Genomic DNA, 13,947 nt, shown 5'->3' with positions numbered 1-13,947 from the left:
TTTAATTTTCTTTCTATAAAGCTTTTAATTTTAAGAGATTAGTTTAGCACAGATTTTGGAACCCAATAGAGGTTCCTTCCTACTGAATTAATCAGGAATTTAGGTGGTACATAGTTTCTTGGTATTTTTCTAATTTGACCCTGATGATGTTTAACATACCAATTTAATTTTCCATATAACTTTATTTTTTATTTTGGAAAAATATTTACTTTTAAACCTGCATCAGATTTCAGTTCTTGAATTTCATTTTTTAACTTTGCATTTTCTAATTTCTAATTTTCCTTTTCCTTTTCAAATTTATCTAACTCTTTAGAAAGTGCTTTAATAAAGCGAAAAGACTGAGTAGGGGTAAGATTGCGTACCTGACTTACCTGATTTGGTGAGGCTCCCCCTTCACTGCAGCTTTCCTCTTCTGATGTTCCTCCCCCTTCATCGATGCTCATCTCTGAGCTTAACTCTTCTTCTGGCTGATGGTTAGCTAGTAGAGCTAATCCTGAGAATTCTTCGACTTTTGACTCAGAGGATGAAGAGTCGTCCCATGTCGCCTTCAGATTTCTGTGCTTGGGTCGGGCTGGCTTCTTGCTTCTTTCCTTATCTTTCTGTTTGTTCTTCAATTTTGGCAATCATCCTTGATGTGCCCTTCTTCGTTGCAATTGTAGCACCGGTCTGTCCTTCTTTTTTGATGACGTTTACTTGACTGCGATCTAAAATTGTTAGATTTAAAAAACTTATTAAAACGTCTTACCATTAATGCAACTTCGTTTTCGTCGATTGACGCTTCGGAGTCGAGATCGCCCTTTTCAGCTCATAGGGCAACATTGAGGTTCGACTTCTCTACTGGTTTTTCTGCAAGTCGAGACTCGTGAAGTTCGAAAGTTGAAAACAAGTTTTCTAAACTACTTACCTCAAAGTCCTTAGAGATGTAGTAAGCATCTACTAAGGACGCCCATTCTGAAGTCCTCGGGAAGGCATTGAGCGCGTATCGGATGGAATCCCGGTTGGTTACTTCTTCTCCAAGGTTCGTTAGTTGTGTTATCAACTCCTTGATTCTTGCTTGGAGTTGCGCTACCTTCTCGCTGTTGTTCATCCAGAGGTTTGTTAGTTGTGTCCGGAGGATGTCGCGCCGTGTCAGCTTCGCTTCAGAGGTACCTTCGTGAAACTCCAGAAATTTCTTCCAGAGATCTTTTGCTGAGTCGTAGCTTCCGATCCGACTTACCTCCTGAGGTGGCAGAACGATGAGGAGGTGGAATTCATCTTTTCCGTTGGCGACGAAATCGGCTTGCTCCTTCTTACTCCACGTGTTTTCTTCTTTGTCTTTAGGAGCTGCAAAACCATATTTCATAGTAATTAAAATATCAAAGTCTGTTTTAAAGAATACCTCCATTTTTCGCTTCCATGTAGCGAAATCTCCGTCGAACTTCGGGGGATGAATGTTCGCACCGACCATTGTCTTGATCTTAGTGCTTCAGACGACGGTTAGTCCTTCTGAGGCTGTCAGTCTCTGATACCACTTGTTGGTGCAGCGGGGACCGGTAAGAGAGGGGTGAATTGCCTGCAAGTAAAAAAACCCTCCTCAAAGCTTTTCAACTCTTAAAATAAAGCAACACTTAATACCAAAACAAAATGACAGAAAAGAAATAGAACTCAGAGTTTTAACTTGGTTACAACCAAGAGGGTTGTTAATCCAGGACGATGAAAGGCGCAGTAAGAAAACTCCTTCTCTGAAGGCGGAGAAGCCTTTTACACTTTGAAAGCTCACTAGTTGCTTAAACAGAAATTACAGAGTTGCTTTTTCGTATGAATTCGTTGTTCTCTAAAGCTGCCCGAGACCCACCTTTATATAGGGGTTCTAGAGCTTATCGGATGACCTGATTTTCGGGATCAGGTTTTGACTCGAGAGGGATCGGTCGACCGATCCCCAGGTTCAGTCGACCGAACCTGCTGTACCTGCCCAGCTTTCCGTCCAGGTGCAATCTCTGTGGATCGAGCTATGTTCGGTCGACCGATCCTTTTGTTCGGTCGACCGATCCTTTTGTTCGGTCGATCGATCGGTCAACGATCTCCAGCTGAGTTGGCCCGATCAAACTGCTCGACTTGGTCTCTGGATTAGCTTCAGTTCGGTCGACCGATCAGGATGTTCGGTTGACCGATCAGCTCCACCAACGGTCAGCTTCTGACGTGGCATTCGACGTGTCTGCTGCGGTTGGCTTCGGTTAATGAAGGGTTCGGTCGATCGATCAGTAGGTTCGGTCGATCGATCAGTAGGTTCGGTCGACCGAACCGTTGACAAGTCAACTCCCAGTTGACTTGCTCCGGTTCGGCTCCTTGGGTGATTGTGGCCATCCGGAATGGGGCTCACCCGAACCCAGTTCCTGGCCTTCTCCTCGAGCAGTCATTCGTCCGGCTTCTCGTCCCTCGAACGCCACTCACATTCTTCTTGCTCCACCGGAGTACTCTTCCCCAGCTCTCTCGTCCTTCGGACGCACCGAGCCCATCGGCTCCCTTCCCGTGTCGTCATTCTCGCCAGCTGCGTCTTCTGCTCGACTTCCTATGCTCCTAAGTTCCTGTACACTCAAACACAGAATTCAGACAAAACGCAGGACCTAACCAACTTGGTTGATCACATCAAAACTACCACGGGGTCCAACACTTGACAAAGCTAAAATTTAGCAAAGTTTTTTTAACTAAGTAATTTTTAAAGCTACAATTTAGCTAAATTATTTTTGGGGAAATCTAAGTGTTTTCAAAGCACTTCTAAAATTAACTTTTAAAGCACTTATTTTCAAAACTAAGTTGTTTGTTAAAAAAACAAAAACTAAGTATTCTCAAATTATTTCTAATTTAGTTAAAATGTTTTTCAAAATAGTCATTTCCAAAACTAAATTTAGCTAAGTGTTTTTTCAAAGCAATTATTTTTAAAGCTAAACTTAGCTAAGTTTTTTTAAGTGCTACCCTTCAGGGGAGCTTAAAAGTTAAACGGAGTATATTTTTTCTCTCTCCTTAGTATTATTTTTGAATATGTTAAAGGGGGAAAGAAAAGTCAAAGTTAAGAATTCAAACGAATTTAAACATAATCTTTGTGAAAGGGGGAGCATAAGGTTTTTTTTTTTCAAATTATAGTATTTATGCTCATGTTTAAATTCCTTTATTTATTGTTATATTTTACTTAACTTTGAACCACGTGGATGCCAAAGTCAAGGCGGTCAACGCTTAGAAAGTCATTTGTCGATCGGACGAGCATGTCCCGATCGAGAAGAGAAAAGGTCCGATCCGATATCACCTTTGACTCGGCTATGAGCCGAGCACCCGACGCTCAAATAAGAGGATGACAAAGGGAGCAGTATGCAGAAACCGGGCCGAGCGGCTCTTCCGCTCAGCCTAGTCGCAAACTCAACATCAGGCGAGCACGTGGACGGTGAACTTCCGACCGAGCGGCTATCTTGCTCGGCCCAGCAACGGAGCAAGCGGACAGTGGACTTTCGCCCGAGCGGCTATCCCGTTCGGCCCAGCAACAGACACAACAGGGTATCTTTTGACATCCTTTTGGGGGCTAGTACTGCTGACAGGCGACATGGTCAGACAGAGGATCGTACGACGGAAGCTTCCATTGTCACTTCAGCGATATGCTCGGCCTGTTAAGGTACCGTGTCAGAGACATTTTACCGACGAGTCTTTTCAGGAAAAACTTGAGGACGTGTGCCCACCTTGGGAAGCGTGCATGTGCGCTACAAGAGCTCTATATAAAGGGGGGGTCCAAGCATCGCGTGGAGGTATGCGATATTCACTGTTTGTGCTATAGTTCTTGTTGTTCCACTTTATTCCTCATCGCCGATGACTGACTTGAGCGTCGGAGGGCCAACATCGGGGACCCCTTCCTTGACTCGGCACTGACGTAGTCTATATTGTAGGTCCGTGCGGAGTCCACAGGAGGTCAGTGTAAGCGCCACATCTCTAACTTTTTGTCTCTTCAACTTTTGGACAGGATCATTTTTTATACAAGATGAACACTTAGCGTAGTCGACAATTGTGTTTTCTTCTTCTTATGGTTAAGTCATTTAAAATTTTACATATAAGGCTCTTAGGGATTAAATTATAACATTAAATATATAAAAAAAATGTTAAAATGAAAAAAAAATTTAGATGCTCATAAGTGTAAATGGTAAGGTATGCGAGCTAATAAATCTTTCTTTATATATATGTTTTAATATGTCGTGCATGATTGATTCAAGCATAGTTGAGTTTTAATATGTCACAGAGTGCTGGCTCATGGCTAATTGAGGCCCTAAGTGAAAAAAAATTAGGATTTGATATTTTTTAAAAAATCTTTCATCTTTTTTCATTCGGACATAACTTAGTAAAACAACAATGATTTTTTTAGTAAATATATTTATATTAAATAATAATAATAATAACAATAATTATAATATCCTACTAATTTATCAAAATAAAAATATCTAAAATTAAAGGAATAAAAATTTGATTTATATATTGTAATTTTAATATAATGATAATTTGAAATTTGACTTTTACGTTACAAATATAAGAAATATTATTTTAGACATTTGTTATAAATAAGAGGAAAAAAAAGTGATTTAATCAATATACAATCATTCTATAATAAAGAACCTTTCAATATATTTCAAAATTAAATCTATTTTTTAAAAATAATAAGAATTATCATTTCCCTTTCCCTTTCCTAAATCACTATCTTGTTCAATTTTTTTTTAGAGTAATCCTACATTCTCTAAAAGAAAATTCTACTACTAAATCTTTACATTCCTTGATTTTTTTTATCCACCAATAATACTCCCTTCTAGTAAAAAGAGTACAATGTGTTGATTGAACCATCAATTTGATAAAAAAAAATCTCATTGCATAATATTAAATTTAATTATACATTGAAAAAATAATGGGGCCGTTTGGTTCTTTCCTAGGAATAGGAATCGGAATGGGAATAATAGTATTACGGAATGAGAATGGGTATGAAAATGGATATCACTCTTAAAAGCAATGTTTGGTTAGTTGAATATTTTCTCTCGGAATAAATTAAAATTTCATTTTTTACCCTTAAAGAAAAATAAGAGAAAAAAATAGATGTGAGAGAAAAATAGGATGAGAGAGAAAATATGATGAGAGAGAAAGTGCGATGAGAAAGAATAAAAAGAAAGAAAGTGCGATGAGAGAAAATGAGGAAAGAGAATGTGATGGGAGAGTGCATGATGATAGAAGATGAGAGAGAATATAATAAGAGAAAAAAATATTGTGGCAAAGGCGAATACACTCGCCCCTAGCGCCCCCGCCAACCCGTCCCAAGGTCAACACGGAGAAGGTAAATCACGGACGGCTACTAGCCTCTGGAATAGTGACTAGCACATAAGGGAGGTATTTACCTCGGCTTTACTGAGATTCGAACCCCAGATCTTATTGTGGCAACATCTCATGCGTTAGCCACTAGACCTATCCGAGGGGACATATGATGAGAGAGGATGAAGAGAGAGAAAGTGTAATAAGAAAAAATCAAAAGAGAGAATGTGATGGGAGAGATTGAGGAGAGAGAAAGTATGATTAGAGAGAAAATATGATGAGAGAGAAAGCATGATGAGAGAGAAAGTGTGATGAGATAGAAAGCATGAAAAGAGAGAAAGTGTGATGAGATAGAAAGCATGAAGAGAGAGAAAGTGTGATGAGAAGAAAGAGAAGAGTGTGATGTGAGAGATTGAGGAGAGAGAAAGTATGATGAGAGATGAAGTGTGATGAGAAAAAAAAGAGGCAAGAGAGTGTAATGAAAGATATTAAGGAGAGAGAAAGTGTGATGAGAGAAAGTGTAATGAGAAAAAAAAAGGAAAGAAAATGTGATGAGAGAGATTAAGGAGAGAGAAAGTGGGTGATAAAATGAGAAGAGAGAAAATATGATGAGAGAGAACAAAGAGGGAGAAAGTGATATGAAAGAAAAATTAAATAAATATATTTTGATATTTGATATTAAAGATTAAAATTTTAATTTTGGTTCAAGGGTATTTTAAGAATAAGGAAATATTTTGATTGTTGAAAATAGAGTAATGACTTATTAAAGGGGGGAGACATGAGAATGAGTCATTACCCAATTATAAGGATTCATTCCCTTATTTGTATTTCTATTCCTATAATACAAACATCAACAATGATAATCAATGATTACTATTTCTATTTTCCACTCTTATTCCCCTAAACCAAACAACCCCTAAGTTGTTGTGCTTAAACTTTAAGGTAATGAAATAAAATAATAACTTTTCTCTAAAAAAAATTTAAAAGAATAGTTTTTTTACCCAAAACTAATTAATGTGCATCACAATTTCACCCCTTGTCACTTTTTCAAATGGGCTTTAAGTTGGAAAAAGGTCAAAAAGGAAGAGAGGAAAATAAAAGAGAAATCTAATGGAAGGTAAGATTTCTTATAGATAAGAGGGATAAAAAGAAAAGTAGGATTTTGATAAATTTATTGTAATATAACAAAATTTATGAGAAATCTAATAAAATCATCTAACATGCAAATTTAAAGATATTTTTATGAAATCCAATAAAATTATGTTACAAATATGATCCCAATTTTATTGGGCTTCTAGGCATAGGCCTTAGTAGGCCTATGCCTAAAGGCAGCCTTGACATGACACTCATTACACCGCACATTCTAAGCATCTCAATTTTTTTTAATTTTTTTTTTAATCTTTAATACTATAATACACTTTTTAAATTCTAAAATAAAAATTTGATTAACATAATCAGAAATTTAAAAAAAATTAAAAATTGATGTTACACTCAGGTGCACGGGAGCTCGTGGTATTATTATTATTATTATTATTATTATATTCCAAAATTTTAGCATATACATATGACATTATCAGATACCGTCTTTCCATAATATCGTTAAATTGAAACCTAATTTCTTGGGGTCCAAGGCCCCAAGATCCATCGTCGAGATCCCATAATAAGATTTTTTTTCAACTGAAAAAAAATCTACTATATAACAACCCCTCAATGCAAACTCATAATCATACACTGACTATATAACAACCCGGGATCAAAGTGAGATAAGGCGCGCGTGGCGTATGAATTGGGTTATAGAATCTGCGTGCAAGTCGAAGACCCACTTCTCGCCGTACAAAAGACCCCAAGACAGAGCGGAGAGCAACTCAGCACGTCGTCACGTTTTCGCACCGTATCGGTCTCGTCTCCAAGTCTTTGAACCGAGGAAGACGCAAAGTCCTGCACTTCCTTGGATCACTCAACGCCCCAATCACTGACGCCCTTTTCCGTTATCTTCTCCACCTCTTCTCCTGCATTGCTCCGGTTCTAGGGTTCCTCCGTTGCGTCCTGCGATTTATTGACGGTCGCTACGGGTTGCTCCTGATCCGATCAGAGAAACCTAGGGCTTTCGTTCTTGGAGAGGAGTCCGATATGGGGAGCTCGGAGGAGAGAGTGGTGGCGGTGATTATGGTCGGCGGACCCACTAAAGGTACGATTTTGAGATCCCTGCAAACTCTCTTATGCTGGATTCAATTTTCGGTGAATTGTGGGGGTATTGACTCAAAAGACACTCTTTTTCTGTAGGAACTCGCTTCCGGCCTCTTTCATTGAACATTCCGAAGCCGTTGTTCCCGTTGGCTGGCCAGCCAATGGTGCATCACCCGATATTAGCTTGCAAAAGAGTAAGTTTCTCAGCGATTCACTTTTCGATACTCATAACCTCGTATGTCATAAATGATTTATTTTACTATTGTTGGTTCTGGTTCAGATCCCTAATTTGGTACAAGTATATCTGATTGGATTTTATGAGGAGAGAGAGTTTGCGCTTTACGTGTCAGCCATCTCCAATGAGCTCAGAGTCCCTGTTCGGTACTTGTTTCTCACTAGCACACGAATTTTCAGAATGAGCGCCTTCTTGTCTATTTCTTTGATAATTAATTTGCCTGTTGTGTTTTTAGGTATCTGAAGGAAGAAAAGCCTCATGGTTCGGCAGGAGGGCTTTATAGTTTCAGAGATCATATCATGGAAGATGATCCAGTTTGGCCTCTCTCTTTTGCTTGTCTATTCATTTAGATGTCTGAACTTACCTATATAGAGAGGACTGGAAAAGTCATTGTTCCTTATGATACTCATTGGTGTCTTAGTACCATAAAATTTAGTTAGTTTTGTTTGGTTGCTCATGTTCTAAACTTGTGTCTTGTGTTGGCAGTCACATATAGTTCTTCTGAATTGCGATGTTTGCTCTAGCTTCCCTTTGCCAGATATGCTGGGTAATCCTCTGATATCACTCTTTCAGTGTCTAATCCTATCTGAAACTGACAGAAGTTTTTTGTTATTCGTAACCTCAATATCCAGTATGAAATTGCTGTTCAATGTAAATTTAGATTTGCAAATGGCTGTGCCACAATCACACATAGTATTGGTCATTTTCTGTTTCAACGCTGAAATCCTCTCTTTAATTCATCATAATTCTCTTACTATTTTGAAAGTAAAGGGCTCAAGAGAAGACACCTTTAGAATTGCCTTTCCATATGGAAGACTACTAAGTCACTAAGAATAATGAGTTTGTGAAGAGTTTGTGATTCTCTGTAGTTAACTTGCAGAATAGGCTGAAGAAAATAAATGTCTCTGTTGGATCTGTGCTATAAAAGATTGGGGGAGCTAAGGAAATTTGAATAGGAAGTTAGACCTCTTTTTTTTTGTTTGTTCATTAGGCATATGGAAGGTATAAGATCTCCAGACTGGGAAGGAAGTAATTGCAAGATCCTTTGTTGGCTCATTATTCTGGTTGCAAATAAGTTTTTAGTGGACCTTTGAAACCATGGGTTGGATACAATTCTGCTAGATACCACTTGAGCTATCTTCGCATCAAATTAATTTCATTCCATGAAACATTATGATTTTAACACTTGTCTCTTTTGGATATTAATCGGATGCTTAATTCTTTTGTGTTGCATCATGTTGTTTTCTCTTTGTTAATGCAGAAGCTCATAAAAGATATGGTGGGATGGGAACAGTATTAGTAATTAAGGTCAGACCTCTGCTAACTTTTAATTTATTTGTGCTTCTTCTTGTTTTCAATAATCAGAATTTCAAGTTTTATTTTTTAATTTTCATGTGACTATTTTTAGGTATCTGCTGAATCAGCCAATCAGTTTGGTGAGTTGGTTGCAGATCCTGTGACACATGAACTCCTACACTATACTGAGAAACCAGAAACTTTTGTGCGTATTCTCTGTCTTCTTTCTCATCGCTCAAAAATATTTGATTGATACAAATCCCATTTTAGTGCATTCAAAACTTAGTTTTAGATGTAATTTTGAACTAGTTAGGGATGGTGGCAATGATAAACTTCTATATTGTAGGTGAGTGACCTCATCAACTGTGGTGTCTATATATTTACACCCAATATCTTTACTGCAATCCAGGGTGTATTTACAGAAAGAAGAGATAGAGGTTGATATTTTCTTTTATCTTTTGTATCTTGCAGATGATTGGTTCATGGTGTTTATATCAATCTTTTGCATAATCGTCAAACCAAACCTTTTGCTAATACTTGTACAATATTGATCTTCTTAATAACTGTGTTTCTTGAAGATACATGCACTTGTTTTCTAGACTTTATGTAGCATACCGTTGTCGTTGCTTTATGAAACTGAACCCGCCAGTATTTATGATAAGATGGTTTGAGATCATTTGCTCATTTTTTTCTATGATGATCTTTCTTGAGTTCTAAAACTCTCCCTCTCTCTCTCTCTCTTGAATGTGCAGATGTGGATGAGCTTTTAGAGCCAAGACTTATGATTGGTCTTTTGCCTGCTAGATTTTAAATTAAGTTGCCCAATGTATTCCTTTTGCCATTGGTTTATGTTCTCGGACAGTTTTGGTGGTACATTAAGGAACAAGATTTTGGGATGACAATTAGTTAGAGAAACCTATGAACGTAGAAAGTAATGGTTAGGAAGTAAAACAGGTAAACACTAGAGAGACATCTTAGAACGATTCCGCATGATGAGCTCAATTTTTCAGTGTTCTACATCAAGGTGAATTTAAGTTGCAAAAGTTTTACATTCTGCTAATTGTTTGCTCAATCATTCTGTTCAGGTAATCAGAACTTCATAAGTTTTTTTTTTTTAAATGGCCCCTGCAGAATGATATAAATTTGGACTAACAGGATGGGTTTGTTTGGTAAACATAAAATCATTACTATAGAGCCTTTATGATTCTTTGATACCTTCTAATATATTTTCCATCTTTGAACCCTGTACGTGATTAGAAGACCCCCGTATTTCCGTATAATATTTAACACTTATTTAGTACTCATTATGCATTTTGAGTAACTTCTTTATATGATAAGGCTGTGTGTTGTTTCCAGCTAACTTACGGCGTATGAACAGCTTTGAAGCTCTCCAATCAGCAACAAAGTACGAACTGTTCTATTTTTCACTTATTAATGCCCTTTTACAATCTATACACCTATAATTGAGTTTGATGTGAACTTATATTCTAATTTATTAGCTGATATTTCACTTATTTTCTTTAAATTGAAAATTGTAATTGTTGTTTATTAAATGTCTGAGAGAAAAGTAAAGGGTGATTTCCCCCATTTGAGATTTATTATATTTCCTGAAGTGCAAAAATGGATGGTTAAGATGTGAAATTTAATAATGAAGACTCAGCTTATCTTCGCACATTAGTCCAACTCCTTTTTTTTCTGACAACTTTCTTTGATATTATGTATGGCAAACAGAATTAAGATTCTCATATTTAGGCGGTAGGTGTTATTTTTGTTCTTAATAATTAATTCTTGTTGTGATGTGAAATTATATATGCAACGTGGGCCATTAGGGAATTTCTTTGGCGCAACGGTAAAGTTGTTGCTTTGTGACCAAAAGGTCATGGGTTCGAATCCTGGAAACAACTTCTTGCAAAAAGTAGGATAAGACTGCATACAATGGATTCTTCCCCGGGATCCCGCATGGTGGGAGCTTCGTGCATCGGGCTGCCCTTTTTCAAACTCACCATGACACTCAAAAATATGGCAAATGAAATTAAAACAAACAAGACCATGCAATTCTAGAGATACAGCAAGATATTGCCATTTCCATTTGGTATAAATACTTGGACGATCATTTGCTTGTGATATTGTCAGTTCAACAAGATTTTCATTAACAAGAGCCATGACCATGGGAAGGGTGAAATTGTAGAAAACCTCAAGGCATCTGGTTAGAGATCAGTGTGATTAATTGTAGGTGCTCCAACGTGCCAACATCCCTTATTGCTTGAGACACAACATTCACTTAGGCACTTAGTTTTAGAAATAAAGGAAATGATATATGAAACAAAATATACCTGCTATGCAAAATACTGAAATGCCCTGTCACTTCATATCAACATGTTTGAATTCTTGATAATGACAAGCTACACTAGAAAGATGGACATGACACAATTTTCAATCTTTTTATATGGTTATGAACATTTAGGACGGCACACAATATGCATCTAGGAATTCAGTTTCTTGATAACTTGCTTCATCAGGACGTATTAGCTTTCCAGAAGGGTAATTTCCCTAATATGTTTGTTTTGAGCAGAGCACTCCCTGTAGACTATGTTAGGCTGGATCAGGATATACTGTCTCCACTTGCTGGGAAGAAGGAACTGTATACTTACGAAACACTTGACTTTTGGGAACAAATTAAGACCCCAGGGTGACTAGCTGTCAATATTAACACTACTTTTTCTTCTTGTTCAGAATTGTCTTCTACTAACTTCTTGTTGCATTCATACGATTCTATAGGATATCTTTGAAATGCTCAGCCTTGTACCTGGCCCAATATCGTTATACTTCTCCAAATCTTCTAGCTTCGGGAGATGGCACTAAAACTGCTTCTATTATTGGTGATGTTTATATACATCCATCAGCAAAAGTACATCCAAGTGCAAAGGTTCTTTTATTGACACTCCTGAATCCTGATGTTTTGCTTAGGAATTGTAGCAGCTTGAATGAACAAACTATTTGTTTTTAGAAAAAAATAATTTATCAAGTCTGGTTAATATATCAAATAATATTTGAGTATTTAAATTATTTCCATAGTTACAAATGATATTCAGTTTTGAGAGCTTATATATTAATAGGATTTTTTAAGAACTCTTTATGCTTGTAAAATGGTGATTTTATTAAATGGTTGCAAAAAAAAATAAAAACTAGCTTTCCCAAATTAAGCTTGTTTTGCCACATGCACAGATTTATTTTGGTGTGACTCCTTGGTTATTTGAAATTGTTTTTTTATTTTATCGGTGGCTCTGCATTTGTACTAGTATGAATCAAAGTGAGCTGACTGCGTTCTGCTTTTTTCTTTAGTTTTTTTAAAAAAATGAAGAACAAAAGTACGAAGTGCTATTTTGTCTCAATATTTGTTATGCTGGAATTGGGATTTGTAGACAATTTCCCTTATTTATCAGCTAATGTGGTTGCACTTACTGGAACAGATTGGTCCTAATGTCTCTATATCTGCAAATGCTCGTATTGGAGCTGGTGTGAGACTAATCAGTTGCATCATACTGGATGATGTTGAAATTAAGGTCTGTAGTAATTTATTTTGGAAGTTAAAAGAAAATTTATATACAAACAATTAATGTTGTCTGCTATTTGACAGGAAAATGCTGTTGTTATACATGCCATTGTCGGTTGGAAATGTTCTATAGGGAAATGGTCACGAGTACAGGCAAGTTTCTATCTTCCTTCTGTACATCTGCCGTTTCCTTTTCACTTAAACAAGCTGAAACTGCATGTCAGCAATCAGGTAACCCTTGGATCCATAGGCTGCCTGAGTGGATTATTCATTACACGATGTAGCTTCATGTAATGACAGTCCATATAGAAGACTACCTACAATTATGCTGCAGTGTCCAGACTAGAAAACTGCTATCCGTAACGTGTCTCATGTCAACCTAAGAAAATATGGAGAGATTCTTTATTGTAGATTAAAGTGAGAATTCATACAAATTATATATTTTTTATTTTGTAAAAAAGTTGTAGGCTACACAGAAAGATCATCTAAAAAGCCTACTACTTTGTCAGAGCTTGGTGGTAGAAGATAATTAATTAGAATCTTAATCTAAGGCCAATTTAATTCTATAATTTGCAACTACAAAGTTGAACAAATATTTATTATGGAAGAATATCATTCGAGTAGTATCTGGTCTGCTTTAGGCCATGTCTCTGCTGCTTGAACTGGGCCAACTGGTGTTATATTTGGTTCATATCAGGCTTGCTTATTGTGTTAGCTTCCTGTTTGTTATTGCAGGCTGAGGGAGACTACAATGCCAAACTTGGTATCACCATCCTCGGTAACTCCTCTAGTTCAAGTTACTAATCGTGCCACTCTTAAGCATCGTACTTACCTGTTCTTCTATTTTCTTGCCAATCCAGGAGAGGCTGTTGCAGTTGAAGATGAAGTTGTGGTGGTCAATTGTATCGTTCTGCCAAACAAGACGCTTAACGTCAGCGTTCAAGAAGAAATCATCCTATGATAGCTTATTTATATTTAAGCTCCTTGCATGCCTCATTTATTATTCTCATGCTAAATTTTAACAAACGTTATTCTTTATAAGATCTGTTGTCAACTAGTGGTTTAGCGAGAGACAGAAAAACTGAATCAGGATATACTTTTGTATTAGTGTGGTACAAGGGAAACATGCAAGGAATAAGCACTTCTTGGTAACTAGTATTTCTTCTTCCACCGAATCAGTGTTTCTCCTGAGATGTAAATGGCCAAGCATGAGATCAAGGACTCGACTTCTGTCTTATCTTGATCACCACCACGTCAAGCGCCCGAATGGAGCCAACAAGGGTGTGCCTCGTCAAGCGTCCGTGCCACACCCTCACCGTTTTTGTCAGTTCATAAGCCTTTCAACGCCATGCACAATTAGTTAAGATCCTCT

The 13,947-nt window shown here is 37.2% G+C and overlaps 1 protein-coding gene across 1 annotated transcript; it reads left to right on the top strand.

Annotated features, from left to right (window-relative positions):
- Window positions 1–7,120: 7,120 nt before the first annotated feature.
- Window positions 7,121–13,745, top strand: LOC122031858 (mannose-1-phosphate guanyltransferase alpha-like). The gene is made up of 15 exons (XM_042591045.1): window positions 7,121–7,492; window positions 7,588–7,685; window positions 7,772–7,872; window positions 7,962–8,040; window positions 8,213–8,273; window positions 8,988–9,034; window positions 9,135–9,227; window positions 9,369–9,459; window positions 10,379–10,427; window positions 11,595–11,711; window positions 11,801–11,948; window positions 12,493–12,585; window positions 12,660–12,728; window positions 13,311–13,353; window positions 13,436–13,745. The coding sequence occupies exons 1-15, from the start codon at window positions 7,435–7,437 to the stop codon at window positions 13,534–13,536; spliced, it is 1,248 nt and encodes a 415-aa protein (XP_042446979.1). The 5' UTR covers window positions 7,121–7,434; the 3' UTR covers window positions 13,537–13,745.
- The last annotated feature ends 202 nt before the right edge of the window (window positions 13,746–13,947 follow it).

This window comes from Zingiber officinale, chromosome 11A, assembly GCF_018446385.1.
Source record: "Zingiber officinale cultivar Zhangliang chromosome 11A, Zo_v1.1, whole genome shotgun sequence".
NCBI lineage: Eukaryota > Viridiplantae > Streptophyta > Magnoliopsida > Zingiberales > Zingiberaceae > Zingiber > Zingiber officinale.
The sequence above is the reverse complement of the archived record's forward strand: the minus strand, read 5'-3'. Positions and strand labels throughout refer to the sequence as shown.